This window comes from Camelus bactrianus, chromosome 5, assembly GCF_048773025.1.
Source record: "Camelus bactrianus isolate YW-2024 breed Bactrian camel chromosome 5, ASM4877302v1, whole genome shotgun sequence".
Taxonomy (NCBI): domain Eukaryota; kingdom Metazoa; phylum Chordata; class Mammalia; order Artiodactyla; family Camelidae; genus Camelus; species Camelus bactrianus.
This window is the reverse complement of record NC_133543.1, coordinates 38,238,396-38,250,912: the sequence shown is the minus strand read 5'-3', so window position 1 is coordinate 38,250,912 and position 12,517 is coordinate 38,238,396. Positions and strand designations below refer to the sequence as shown.

Sequence of the window (12,517 nt, the reverse complement as noted above, 5' to 3'; positions counted from 1 at the left end):
TTTGCATTTTCAAGGAATAATTATGTATTTTTTTTAGTTGATCCTTTCATGAATATAAGCAAATGAAAATATGTGTGATGTACTTGTGAATGTACTTTTATTTCAATAATGTTGTACGTCATAGCAGGCTCTGGGCCTTGCCTGAGTACTTTCTTCTACTAAGATTTTAATTAAGGCTTGAACTCTTCCTAATTTAGAAATTACTTATCTTTGTAACTGAATTTTCAACAGAAACCTATGACATAAGAAACAAAATTCTCCTAGCACCAAAATTATGATTTGATTGCATTTTTTATGAGGTGTGGAAAGGACTTTCCCTAATATTATGATGTTGTATCAGCCTAGCCATTACATGAATTCAATAATTCCTCCTCCCATTTTCCCTTTTTGAATGCTCTTTCATAGTATATAAAGAACCTTTTAAAATATGAATAGAAAATGTGCCAAATTAAAAAAATAATAATTTATGTTGCTAAATACATGCTTAAAAACTTTCAAGAGTATTAAAGTGCTTTTCTTCTATATCAGGAAGCATTCTGAATTGTCTGAATTGAATGTAAAAGTCCTAGAAGCTCTGGAACTATACAACAAGTTGGTGAATGAAGCACCAGTATATTCAGTCTACTCAAAGCTCCATCATCCAGCACATTACCCACCTTCCTCAGCTGGGGTTCCAATGCAGGTGAGCATGTTTTTTGAGAAAATTTTTCAAAATTTAAAAAAAGTTGTAAATTTTAAAAAATGCTTTAAAGCATAGTATTAAAATTTCTGTGGTCCATGAACAAAATCATACAATTCATTTTTGTTAAGAAAAAAAGTTGGCTCAATAATTAGTGTTCACTGGGACAATTAGATACTGATGTTTCACAAATATATTTTAATTCATTTTTAACATAATGAAGAGACCATTAAATATATGAGAAGAGTTCTGTTCTTCATAAATTTTTGTAAATACAAAGCATAAATCCTTTATGTAAGTATAAATCCTTTTGTAAGTATAAAGTATGAATCCTGTGATTTAGGACAGTGCCTGGTGTGTCGGAAGTCCTCCAGATGAGGAACTGATGCTGTTCCTGTTGCTCAGCCAACAAAATTTAACACTTAAAAACAATTTCTTTAACTTAACGTGATTATTAAAAGGCTTAGTTAATGGACTTATTTTGCTCTCAGATCCTGCTTTATGTTTTCTTAGATGTGTGACTTGTTAAAAATCCATGCGTGATGAGGATATGGTGCAGGCCCCATGAGCATTCATGAACAGCATCTTTTCCAGGACTTTCACTTTTTATCTGCTTCCCAGCTGAAGTGAATATTTACATTTTATCAGAATCTAGTATTCTGAAGCCTTTTTTATATTTCAGCCAGTTAGCAGTTGAGTTCAGAATGAGCTTAGATGAACAAATTCCATGTTAATTATATGAAAACTGGTATGTAAGAGTGTGTGAAGGAGACACCAATGAGAAAAGATAGAATGTGGGTGCACAATCTAGATGACTTCACACAACATAATTGTTAAGTTAAAAAAGAATGGTTACTATGGTAACTGTCACATCAGACAAGATGCATTTATCAAATATGCCATGCTCTGAACTTTTGAAAATGATGAAAGAGTCATTACATAGGAGGGTAGAAAGGATTTCTGGGTGCATAAGACAGCTGGAGTTTATTCAGTTACTGTTTTCAGAAGAGTTATTTGCTGTTGCTGTGAAAATGAACAAAATAGAAATGTCTGTGCCATTGTGCTACATACAGGACTGTATGTTGTATTTACTTCCTTGTGTGTCTGTAAAAGGTTGTCATTCCTATGTCAGATTTTTGTGTTCAGTTGCATACGAGTTACAATCTGTATTTCGCTAAGCACAACTCATTTTTTTAAAAATTAGCTTTCTGTCTAGTTTGATTCTTTATACAACCTCTGTCTACACTGTTCATGCATAATAGTATTTGAAATAGTCAAAGTTTCTATTCTAATCTGAAAAAAAAAAAGCTTGTACGAGAAAAAGTTGGAGTAATACACCATTAGTTGTATCTGTGAAGGCCACTCAGGAACCCTAAACTGCAGAAGAGGTCTACGCCCATGGTCTCAGCCTGTTGTCAGTGGGCTGTTACATGCCTGCTAAGGAGGTGATATGATTGTGCTTATTAATGTAGTAGTTGATTTGGCATTTCTGGCATTCTAAATTTTCATGTCATTGGTGTTTCCTATAAAAACGGTTTAAAACTGGAGTGATGATAGTTACCATATGTGCATTAAATGTGCATTGTTTTGAATGCTATATTTGGTAGTCAGATGGTCCATCTTGTCCTTAAGGAGATGTTACTCTGAAAATTAGGTAGGGCACGTATAAATATCTGAAGAGACTTAGACCATTTTGCTATTTCCTGAGGATACATCTCCTTTACCCACAGTTCTTTATTTTTGTCCTGTCTGTCCTGCAGGCAGGATAAAGGAGGCATTGCCAGAGAGGGCTTCACCTTGCCTTGCTCCCATTTATTCTTCAACTTATTCAATTCCTTCTTAAGAAAGAAACTTAAAAGAATGTCATCCTGGGATGGGGGTGAAGAAGGTCATCTCTCTGATGGTGATTTGAAGTGATATTGGGCTGCCCTTCAAGGGAGTATAATATAATTTTCTACAGCAAGATGTGTTACTTAGATTCCAACCCTCTACTTAAAAACCCACCACCTCCCTTCCTTTTAATCCCTTGCAAAATAAAAGAACAAGCAAGTGAATCATACATTTCTGTTGATTTGGCATTGTGATTTGGAAGCTCTCCACTTTTTATACTAGGGTGGATAGATTGGTGGGATCAGATTGCTCCCCCAAAGAACTATAACATTTCATTTCATCTAATTCTTTTAAAGTTTTAAATGTATTGCTAGGCAGCTGTTTGGGAGATCAGTGAGTGAGTTTTTTCTCTTTGGTTAATAGACATATCCAGTTCAACCACATGGTGGAAACTATATGGGTCAAAGTATTCACCAAGTCACTGTTGCCCCAAGCTACAGCCTAGGACTAGATCAAATCGGTCCACTGAGATCTCTGCCACCAAACGTGAATTCCTCAGTGACAACACAGCCTGCTCAGACTCCGTATTTAAGGTACGTTTTTGGAAGCTGTCTTAATTTTGTAATTATATACATTAAATTTTCACAGACTTTCCAAATGAGAATAATTAGATCCTCCTCTTTATAAAGTAGTGTCCTCTTTTGCTATTGAGGTGAACTTAAAGAACTGCCCATTCATGATCCCATGAAATTGGAATGGTGCTGCTCTTAGCTTTGCTGTGTATACTGAGATGGTGCTCAGACCTGGCTTACGTACAGTCTGGGTCCCTGGGACAAAGTAAAGCTAACTGTCCCCTAGGAACCAAGCCAGTGATATAGTTAGCACAGAGCTGTAATCAGCCTAGTAAAGCAGTCCCAGACATATTTTTAAGAGCATGCACTCCTGAAAATCAGAAAACTTTTGTTACTTTGACTCTTAAAAAGAAGGGTGTTTGAGCTGTGGAATCTGTAGTCTAATTTTTTTATACTAACACTTTGATTCTGAAAAACATGTTTAAATCTTGCCAATTAACTTTGCTTAACCACACAAAATGTTTATTCACTATTGTCATGTGTAACGATCTGTACGGTCTCTTCCCACTCTTAAATTCCATGAGTGTAAATTTTAGATATTATCTGGAAATTAAATAAATCTGTTTGTATTGATGTTTAGTTCAACTGAAATGTAAAAATGTTGTTATCCTGGGTGACACTAGGAATTACAGAGAAAAAACTGGAGGACAATAATCCTCCTATGTTGAAGTAGTGTAATTGGTGCAATTAGAAATTATGTATCTTTTAGGGGGAGAGTATAGTGCAAGTGGTAGAGTGCGTGCTTAGCATGCATGAAGTCCTGGGTTTCATCCCCAGTACCTCCTCTGAAAATAAATAAACCTAATTACCTCCCCCCTGCCAAAATAAAATAATTAAATAATATAATAGTAAATATATTAAAAAAATTTTTTTAAGTTATATATATTTTAAAAGATATGCTATACTAATTACAGAAACAAACAGAAGTCCTGCAATTTGGTGTGATTTTTCAACGTTGTGTGTGTGTGTGTGTGTGTGTAGTGTTAATAGTAAACTATAGGTCAGGGCTATCTTGAGGGTAGATTTAGGGCCCTATTCAGATTACACAGTTCTCCCTGCCTTTATTATTTTTATGTAGGGATTCGTTAAGCTATCAGGGCAGCTTTGAAAGTGCCCTGCCAAAGGAAAGTGTACAGAGTGTGTGAGGAAGAGTGGTCTCCTCTGTGCTGAGTGAGAGAAGGGGGAGGGAAGGAAATGGGCCGAGGGTGCACTGGAGCTTGGATTCTGTTTGCACTGCAGCTGGCCAGGGACCCCACTGCCAGAAACAATCTGCATCTCCTCAAAAGATTTTAAAATGTTTTCTGTGAGATATTTTGGAGAAAACAAAATGAGATAGGCCTTATAATCTTATATTTTCTTTTTGAGTACTTTCTTCTCCCCAAGTATAAAAATCTCATTAGCAGTTTTGGATAGCTGGAGTGGTTAAATCATAATTGGAATAGTAGAGCTGTATAAACTGAGAAAATTTCTGGAAAATGCGTTTTTATTTTCTAATGATGCTTGATCTCTGACCACAACCTTGATAATGCAATGTAAGTATGGTTTTCTCTTTAAAATTTTGTTTGCAGCACTGGACAAGACACTGTTTCCAACCCTGCTTATATGAACCAGAACTCTAGCCTTCAGTCAGCTCCTGGTCCCACTGCGTACACACAGCAGATGGGGCTGTCGGTGGATGTGTCATCTTACCAGAACACTACTTCCAGTTTGCCACAACTGGCAGGCTTTCCAGTGGCAGCTCCTGCTCATTCCGTTGCACAGCAGCAAACAAATTACCATCAGCAGCAGCCTCTCCTTTAAGAACAAACCAGGCATTTTCTTGAAAGCCTTCGTAAGTGTATGACTCGACTGTTGTGGTTCTAATCTGAAAATATTAAAAGAAGAAAAATGTTTTTTCTCAACTCAAAAGGCCCATGAATAAATAAAGCACAAAAACTTATCTTGCCCTAATAGGCCATAAAGGGTTTTTTCAGTCCAACTTGTCTGAAGTCAAACTTTTGATCACAGGCAGCTACAAGTTGCTTCCAGTTAGTTTTATCTTACTTTCAAATCTCTTCATGAATCTGGGCACCCAATAAATAGCCTTATGACACTAAACAACATGAGATAGGAGCATTATAAAGAAACCACTGTTTATCCCTAAAATGTTGTGATAATTGGGAGCGTGTTGAAACTTTTATACATTTTTATCTGCATTTTTTCAGAGTTTCCCACACACCACTCTTTTAAAAGGCGAACATGGTTTTGTGCAAGCATTTAGCTTCCTAGTGCATTTCCTTTGGCTCCTTAAATTGCAATTGTGTTTGCAGTACTGGTCAGTTTTGTTCTTGGTGATGTGTTGAGTAATAATTAGCATATAATTAATTATCTACAGAAGCAAGAGCACTTTGGAAGGAACAGAAATGTTTTCTGTTATTATCAGTGAAGACTATGTAAATGCAGGTGTGTGATCAAGTGTTTAGCTAGTCCCCCAGTCATGCCAACGGTGGGCTGAGGAATTCCCCACAAAACATTACCATTTCCTGGAAAAACACATTTCTTTTCCTACAAGGGCCCCTCACATTTAGAATTGCCACTAATGGCCTTTTCAAGTGATTTTGGCCATTCTCTAATGAAGATATGATCCTATTTACTTTTCTCCTATAGTGTGGTGTGCAGAGATGCTGTGTTTCTTTTTTAAGGATTATATGTGAATTTGAGCTTATATGTGAATTTGAGCTATGAGACATTCCCAGTAATTTGATGTGATGTATATCAAGCATGGGTGGTGTGCGTTTTTATTGAAGTGTTCTTTTAAAGAGGTGATTTGAGTACCATTGCTAAGCCAGGTTGTTGAAAATTCTGGCCATTCCTTTAAGAAGAAATCCTAAGCCTGAGGAATAATAGCAGGCAATGGATTTATAGGGAAGCCATGGAGACAGTTTTCCTGAAGCCTATATTTTAAATTAGTTTATAATGCTAATAGAGTCCATATACTGTAGGAGTTAGTAAACCAATAGGGATTGTTTTGTCTCCTCAAAATTTGCACACTACTGCATCATCTACCGACTTTTAGGTTAACACAGAATGCAAATACATTGCTTACAGATAACATGATATTTAGATTGGGAAAGACAATGGATATAAGTTTAGTTTTTTAAAAGTTAACTTGCATGGAAGCAAGATTTCTTTATTGTTTTTTAAAGAAAGCCCTTCATCTTTCTACTACAAATATATTTGAAGAGAATGCTCTGGAAATTTTTGTCACTTATCTATTTACAGAAATTTGATTATAAGTATGTACCTTTTTCAAAGAAACTGTATTCTAGAACAAAATAGTCTTATATATGCTACTTGGTCTACATTCAAAGGGAAAAACAAGCAGTATTTGAAAGCCCAATTTCTGTCATTGTCTTATTTCAGATACAAGTAACAGGAAAGTTTTAACCTTTCATGCCTCTGTTCTGTTTTTCATCCAGTATTTTCCTTCCACGTGAATTCAATTATATACTTATAAAAAATTCTAAACTGGCACCTTGCTTTTTTGGAAATGAAGCTTCCATTCTCTAAAGAAAACAAAACATAAAAAAATTCACAAAGCTGCTCTTAATAATAGTTAAGTTTGCATACATATGGAAAATCTTATATTTTCCCCAAATAATATTTACTAAACAATTATTTTAATGTTTGTGTAAGTAGTTAATGTATAATTGTGATCTGAGTTGTAAAAACTTCATTCTGCATAAGTCTTTGAACTAGAATAAATACTGCACACCCACTGAATTGGGATCAGCCAATTAAGTTCACCTAATGTAGTTTTGGAATGATATAACATGCAACATGTATATAGTGTATATTGGCATTTATCTGTGAAATTTTATACATCCAGAAGTTTCTTCTCCCTTTTAAATTAAAAGTAATTTTATTTTTGCCATACTGTAAGGAATTTTGTGTTGCAGGTTGATAGTATAAAAGTGTTATTAAATCTGTGTACTGAGATATTTTTGCTGTTAATAAGAAACACAGGGTTGTTATTTTTCTTTCTTTTTCATGATCTTAATGGATTTATTTATTTTAAGACCTGTTTATAATTAAATGTTTTCTGCCAAAGGAATGGTCTAACATCAGATTTCTACATTAGGTTCATACATACTGTTTTATATAAAAAATAAAATAACTTCTGCTTTTTCATATGAAATCTTGGTACATTAGAAAGAATTTCTAAAAATTTATAATAAAATTAATTTTCATTAATGTGGGACAAATTTCCCCTCGGTGTTAAAATATACGAAGTGGGATATGTTCTTACAATTTGGAAAATGTATGGTTTACCAACATTGTCTCATAATTCGGTAATTTGTTTATAAAATTACCTGAATATTAAGTAATTATAATATTTATCAATTAGGAGTTGATACTTGATGACCTAAAAAATTTCACTGTGTATTTTGAAGATAGTTATAAAGTTTCACCATCCAGATTTTTAAAAAATTGATTTTAGATGTTAAAAAAAATTATGGCTTAGGGGTTTAAAAAGAAAGTTTTTCTTAGTAAAAAGTATGTGTCAAGGCCCCTGACTTCTAGGAGAGGATTTATTGAATTGTCATTATGATGAGAAAGCTGAAGTTATTTTGTAAGTAATAAATTATAAATAATATGGCACCAATCTATCATGCTTTGTTTCCATCAAAAGGCATTTTTATTTACTTAAATCAGTTTTAGTCAGTAAGTAAAGGGAGGACTCAATTCTAGGGATTTGATTTTTTGTTGTTAATTTGATTTAGTTTCTTTTGAAGATTAAAGATTTATTTTTTAATAAAGTTTTCCCTAGAGGAATTATTCTACTTTTACCATACCAAATTTGAATGTGTTTTTAAAAAACTTACTGTGTCAAAAACAGAAGTTATGTTGCTATTTATACAGTGTAGTGTGATAAATAGTATACTCCCAAAATTCATGTTTACCCAGAATGTCAGAATGTGACCTTATTTGGAAAAGAGTCTTCACAGGTGTAGTTAGTTAAGGATCCAGAGGTGATCTGGATGGGCTCTAAATTTAGGATGGGCTCTAAATCCAGTGACTAGTGTCCTTATAAGAAGAGAAGACACACAGACAGACAAGCGCACGAGGCATGTGAAGATGGAGGCAGAAATCAATTGGAATTATTCTGTCATAAGTCAAGGACTGTCTGGGGCCACCAGAAACTGGAGGAAACAAGGAAGGATTCTTCTCTAGAGACTTCAGAGGGAACATGGCCCTGCAAACACCTTGATTTCAAGTTTCTAGCCTCTGAAATGCAGAAGGAATTAATGCTTTAAGCCACTCTGTCTGAGGTACTTTGTGATGTGCAGTGAAGTCTAAGTACCAAGCACTCTGAACTTTTACAGGATTGGTTAAAATTGTCATGAGAGTTCTGAGACAAATGTTTGTAGTCCAGTAGCAGTCTTCTATTATTTTTTTTAAACTATGATGGAATTGCTTGGATAAATGAAGCTATGACCCCTGATAATCCCACACAAAATCTTCTTTTTTTGGGGGGGTTCTTTATTTTTTTTAAACATTTTTTATTGATTTATAATAATTTTACAATGTTGTGTCAAATTCCAGTGTACAGCACAATTTTTCAGTTATACATGAACATATATATCATTATCACATTCACAAAATCTTCTTAGCAATTTTTAAAAACATTACATCTACGTTTCAATGATTGATTTCTTTATGCCAGAGGTGTTAACAGGATTATAGTGTGTGCACTTACTATTCACTCTTCTCCCCATCTTGAGTAGTGGGTACTGAAAGAAAGGAGAAATGTTCGAAGGCAAGCAGAGGAACAGAAGAAGCAGCTACAAAACTGGATGGATGGTCCCCACAGAGGCTCCTGAAGAATAGTTTTGTTTTGTTCTTATTTTACACCATTTAATACACTAATGAGGAAAATAAAGACTTTCCAATATCTTTATAGCAAGTCAGTTCACCTCTACTGATTACATTTGGTCTAGGGAGCTCACTACCTTTTTTAAAAAATTGAGGTGAAATCATGTAACATAAAATTTGCTGTTTTAAAATGAACAGTGGCATGTAGTATGTTCACAATGTTGTGCAACCATCTCCCAAAATTAGACCTTTTGCGTCTGTCTACTTCCACTTAGCATACAATTTTTGAGGTGCATCTCCTCATACAGTATATGAGGTTCATATACCAGTTTGTTTATCCATTCATCTGTTGATGGATACTTGGGCTCCACCTTTTTGCCATTGTGAATAGTGTTGCTATGGACATTTATGCACATGTTATTTGAGTACCAATTTTCAATTCTTTTGGACCTATACCTAAGAGTGGAACTATTGGGTCATGTGGTAATTCTATGTTTAATTTTTCGAGGAACTGCCAAACTTCCAGATCCCCACTAACAATGCATGAGGGTTCCAAGTTCTCACCAACAGTTATCTCCTATTTTCAAAAATTACAGCTATCCTGGTGGATGTGAAGTCATACTTCATTGTAGTTTCTGTTTGTGTTTCCCTCATGACTAATGATGTTGAGCATCTTTTCATGTATATCTTGTTTGGAAAAAATGTCTATGTAAGCCCTATGCCCATTTTTAAGTTGGGTTGTTTGTCTTTTTTGTTTGTTACTGAATTGCAAGAGTTCTGTATATATTCTGGAAACTAGACTCTTACTAGATACATGACACATATATTTTCTTCCATTTTGTAGGTTGTCTTTTCCCTTTTTTTTAAATTGAAGTATAGTTGATTTACAATGTTGTGTTTCTGGTGTGCATAGTAATTCAGTTATTTATATATAAAGTTTTTCATATTCTTTTTCATTATAGGTTATTACAAGCTATTGAATATAGTTCCCTGTGCTGTACAGTATCTTCACTTTCTTGGGGATGTTCTTTGATGCACAGAAGTTTTTAATTTTGATGAAGTTCATTTTATGTTATTTCTTTCGTTGCTTGTACTTTTGGTGTCATATCTAAGAGTCCATTGCCAAATCCAAGGTCAGGAAGATTTTCTCCTGTTTTCTTCTGAGAGTTTTATGGCTTTAGTGCTTATAATTAAGTCATTGATCCATTCTCATTTAATTTTTGTACGTGGTGTGAGGTAGGATTCCAACCTCATTCTTTTGTGTATGGATATTCAATTGTCCCAGCACCATTTGTTGAAGAGACTGTTCTTTCACCAGCTATTTGTTGACACTGCTAGAACATATTCTTAAGTCCTCCAGCTGTGATGCATCAACCCCATAGCCGAATGCCATTCTAAGAGGCGACAGCCTTGTCCTCATCTGATCACCTCTGTCACATACCTAAAGGGGAGTCAGTGCTATCTTGTCAGGATATAGGTCCCAGTGGTGAATAGGTAGCCCATGAATAGATATGTTGGGTGTCCGTGTACAGATGGCTTTTAGCTGTCACATAGATTTTTTTCCCTCCAAGTAACTTCATTACAGGTGTTGTGGAAAGTGCATTGTCTAAATTTAAAAAATGGGACACAGAACCCCATACAGAAATAATCTTTATTGTTATTTCTTTCCTGGGAAACCACCCTCCCCCCGCCAGAGGTTTTCATCTACATGTTCTTGATCAGAATTGTGTCTTCTGAGTCACATATTAGGTAGGATCTTCATAATCTCACCCTTGGTAGCCTTTCTGACCTCTCCCACTTTTCTCACATGCTGGGTTCCAACTCCCAAGCCCTAAATTCCTCACGTGCTAATTTTGCTTTTCTTGTGCCTATGTTTGGCCCTGTTGTTTTTCTCTGCCTGAAATGTTTTCAATCATCTAATAAATTGTCTTTTTTTAAGTGTCAGCCCAGATTTCACTGATCTGGCTCGCAGACCTTGCTGCACTCTGTAAGTAGCATCTTGAACTGCTATAGTAGTTGCCATGTTGCACTGGAATGATCTGTAGGTTATCTGGATCTGTCTCTGTCATATACTATAGTTTGACTCATTCAACATGCACTTCCAACCGTCTTATTAATAATACTCTTCTATATGGAAATCAGTGAACAAGATAATTGTGCTTGCCTTCGCAGACTCCATGGCAGCCACAGGTGACCCAATGGCACGGTTTTAGTCAATGAGACATAGGTCAGAGTTCCTGGGGAGGGCTTTCTACCATGAAAGAAACAACTTTGAAAGAATAGGCTTTTGGCTCTTTCCCCTTCTGGCTTAGAAGACAAGTGTAATGTCAGGAAATAAAGCAATCATATTGTGACCATGAAGAAGAAAGTTACGATGGCTCTGGAAGATTAAAGGTAACTGGCTCTTTGATGACACTTTTGAGAACTGTACCAGTTCTAAATTGTCTTCCTCTGGACTTCTTTGTATGTGAAGGGAAAAAAAAAAAACTTTATCTGTTGTTACCCCTATTTGTCTAGACTCCCACTGATAGGGTTTCTGCTGTTTGTCTCTGAAAGCATTCCTACCCACACTAGGTCTGTAAAATCCTTCAGAACTTGGAGCTATGAACTTAGAGCATTGGTGTATTCCCAGGGCCTAGCATAGGCACATGAAATATTTGTGGAATGAAGAATACAAATCGATTTAGCAGAGAGCTGCACAGCCCCTCAGAGTGCCTGGCATCCAATCACTTTGAGTTTTCTTTGAGCTTTTCTTACCCTTGTGCTTGTTGTTTATCATCATCATTCCATTAGAGCACATTTGAAATCAGGATATATTTTACAGTGACTGAGCCAGTATTTCAGAATTTCATTTTATTCTCTTAAAGCTGTTTAATCAGTGATGCATCTTAAACTCCAAGTCGTTTAGGATCCAGGGAATATCGCATTATTTTAACTATCAAGAGACAAAGAGGGCTGGGTTCCTGTCTAATTGGCAAGAAGGCCAATAGCTCTTAAAAAAAAAATCTTAAATGTCTCCAGTGCTTATCAAATAATAGTCAAGGGTGCTTTCCAGACCAGTATGCTCATTTCTCCACGCCAAGCCTAGGGATTGCAGCAGAGGCAGAAGCACAGTGAACATTTCTTTCTGACTCATGGCAGGAAATGGCACATCACAGACCCTTGCTATGGGCTGGAGGAGGAGTGAGTGGTTATGAAAACCACTCAGTAAAGGAGTCAACTAGAAGGTTGAAAGGTCACAGTGAGATAATTTTGGCAGGTGACATTACCAAGAGACAGTGCAAGAGGATATGAGGATTAAGGAAAAAGCAAATTCTACGAAATGGTCCTGACATTACTAGATATCTCCACTTCCATGTCCCACACTTACATGTTTATACTGGATGTGAAGCACTGGTATAGATTCATTCAAGTTCTCTTCCAACTTTGAATCTCTAAGCCTATGTTCTTCACTGGAGACAGAAAAGTAGGGAAACTAGTATTTGAATATTATTTGGAAGTTAATTAAATCATTCAGTAC

At 35.6% G+C, this 12,517-nt stretch overlaps 1 protein-coding gene across 2 annotated transcripts in view; it reads left to right on the top strand.

Moving 5' to 3' along the window:
• STAM2 (signal transducing adaptor molecule 2) overlaps window positions 1-9,833 on the top strand; it is a 44,704-nt gene extending 34,871 nt beyond the window's left edge. For both annotated transcript variants that reach the window (XM_010967869.3, XM_010967868.3), the window contains exons 12-14: window positions 529-682; window positions 2,933-3,102; window positions 4,710-9,833. In XM_010967869.3, the coding sequence (XP_010966171.2) occupies window positions 529-682; window positions 2,933-3,102; window positions 4,710-4,941 (556 nt within the window). In that variant the 3' untranslated portion in view covers window positions 4,942-9,833. The remainder of the gene's footprint in view (window positions 1-528; window positions 683-2,932; window positions 3,103-4,709) is intronic.
• Window positions 9,834-12,517: the final 2,684 nt, after the last annotated feature.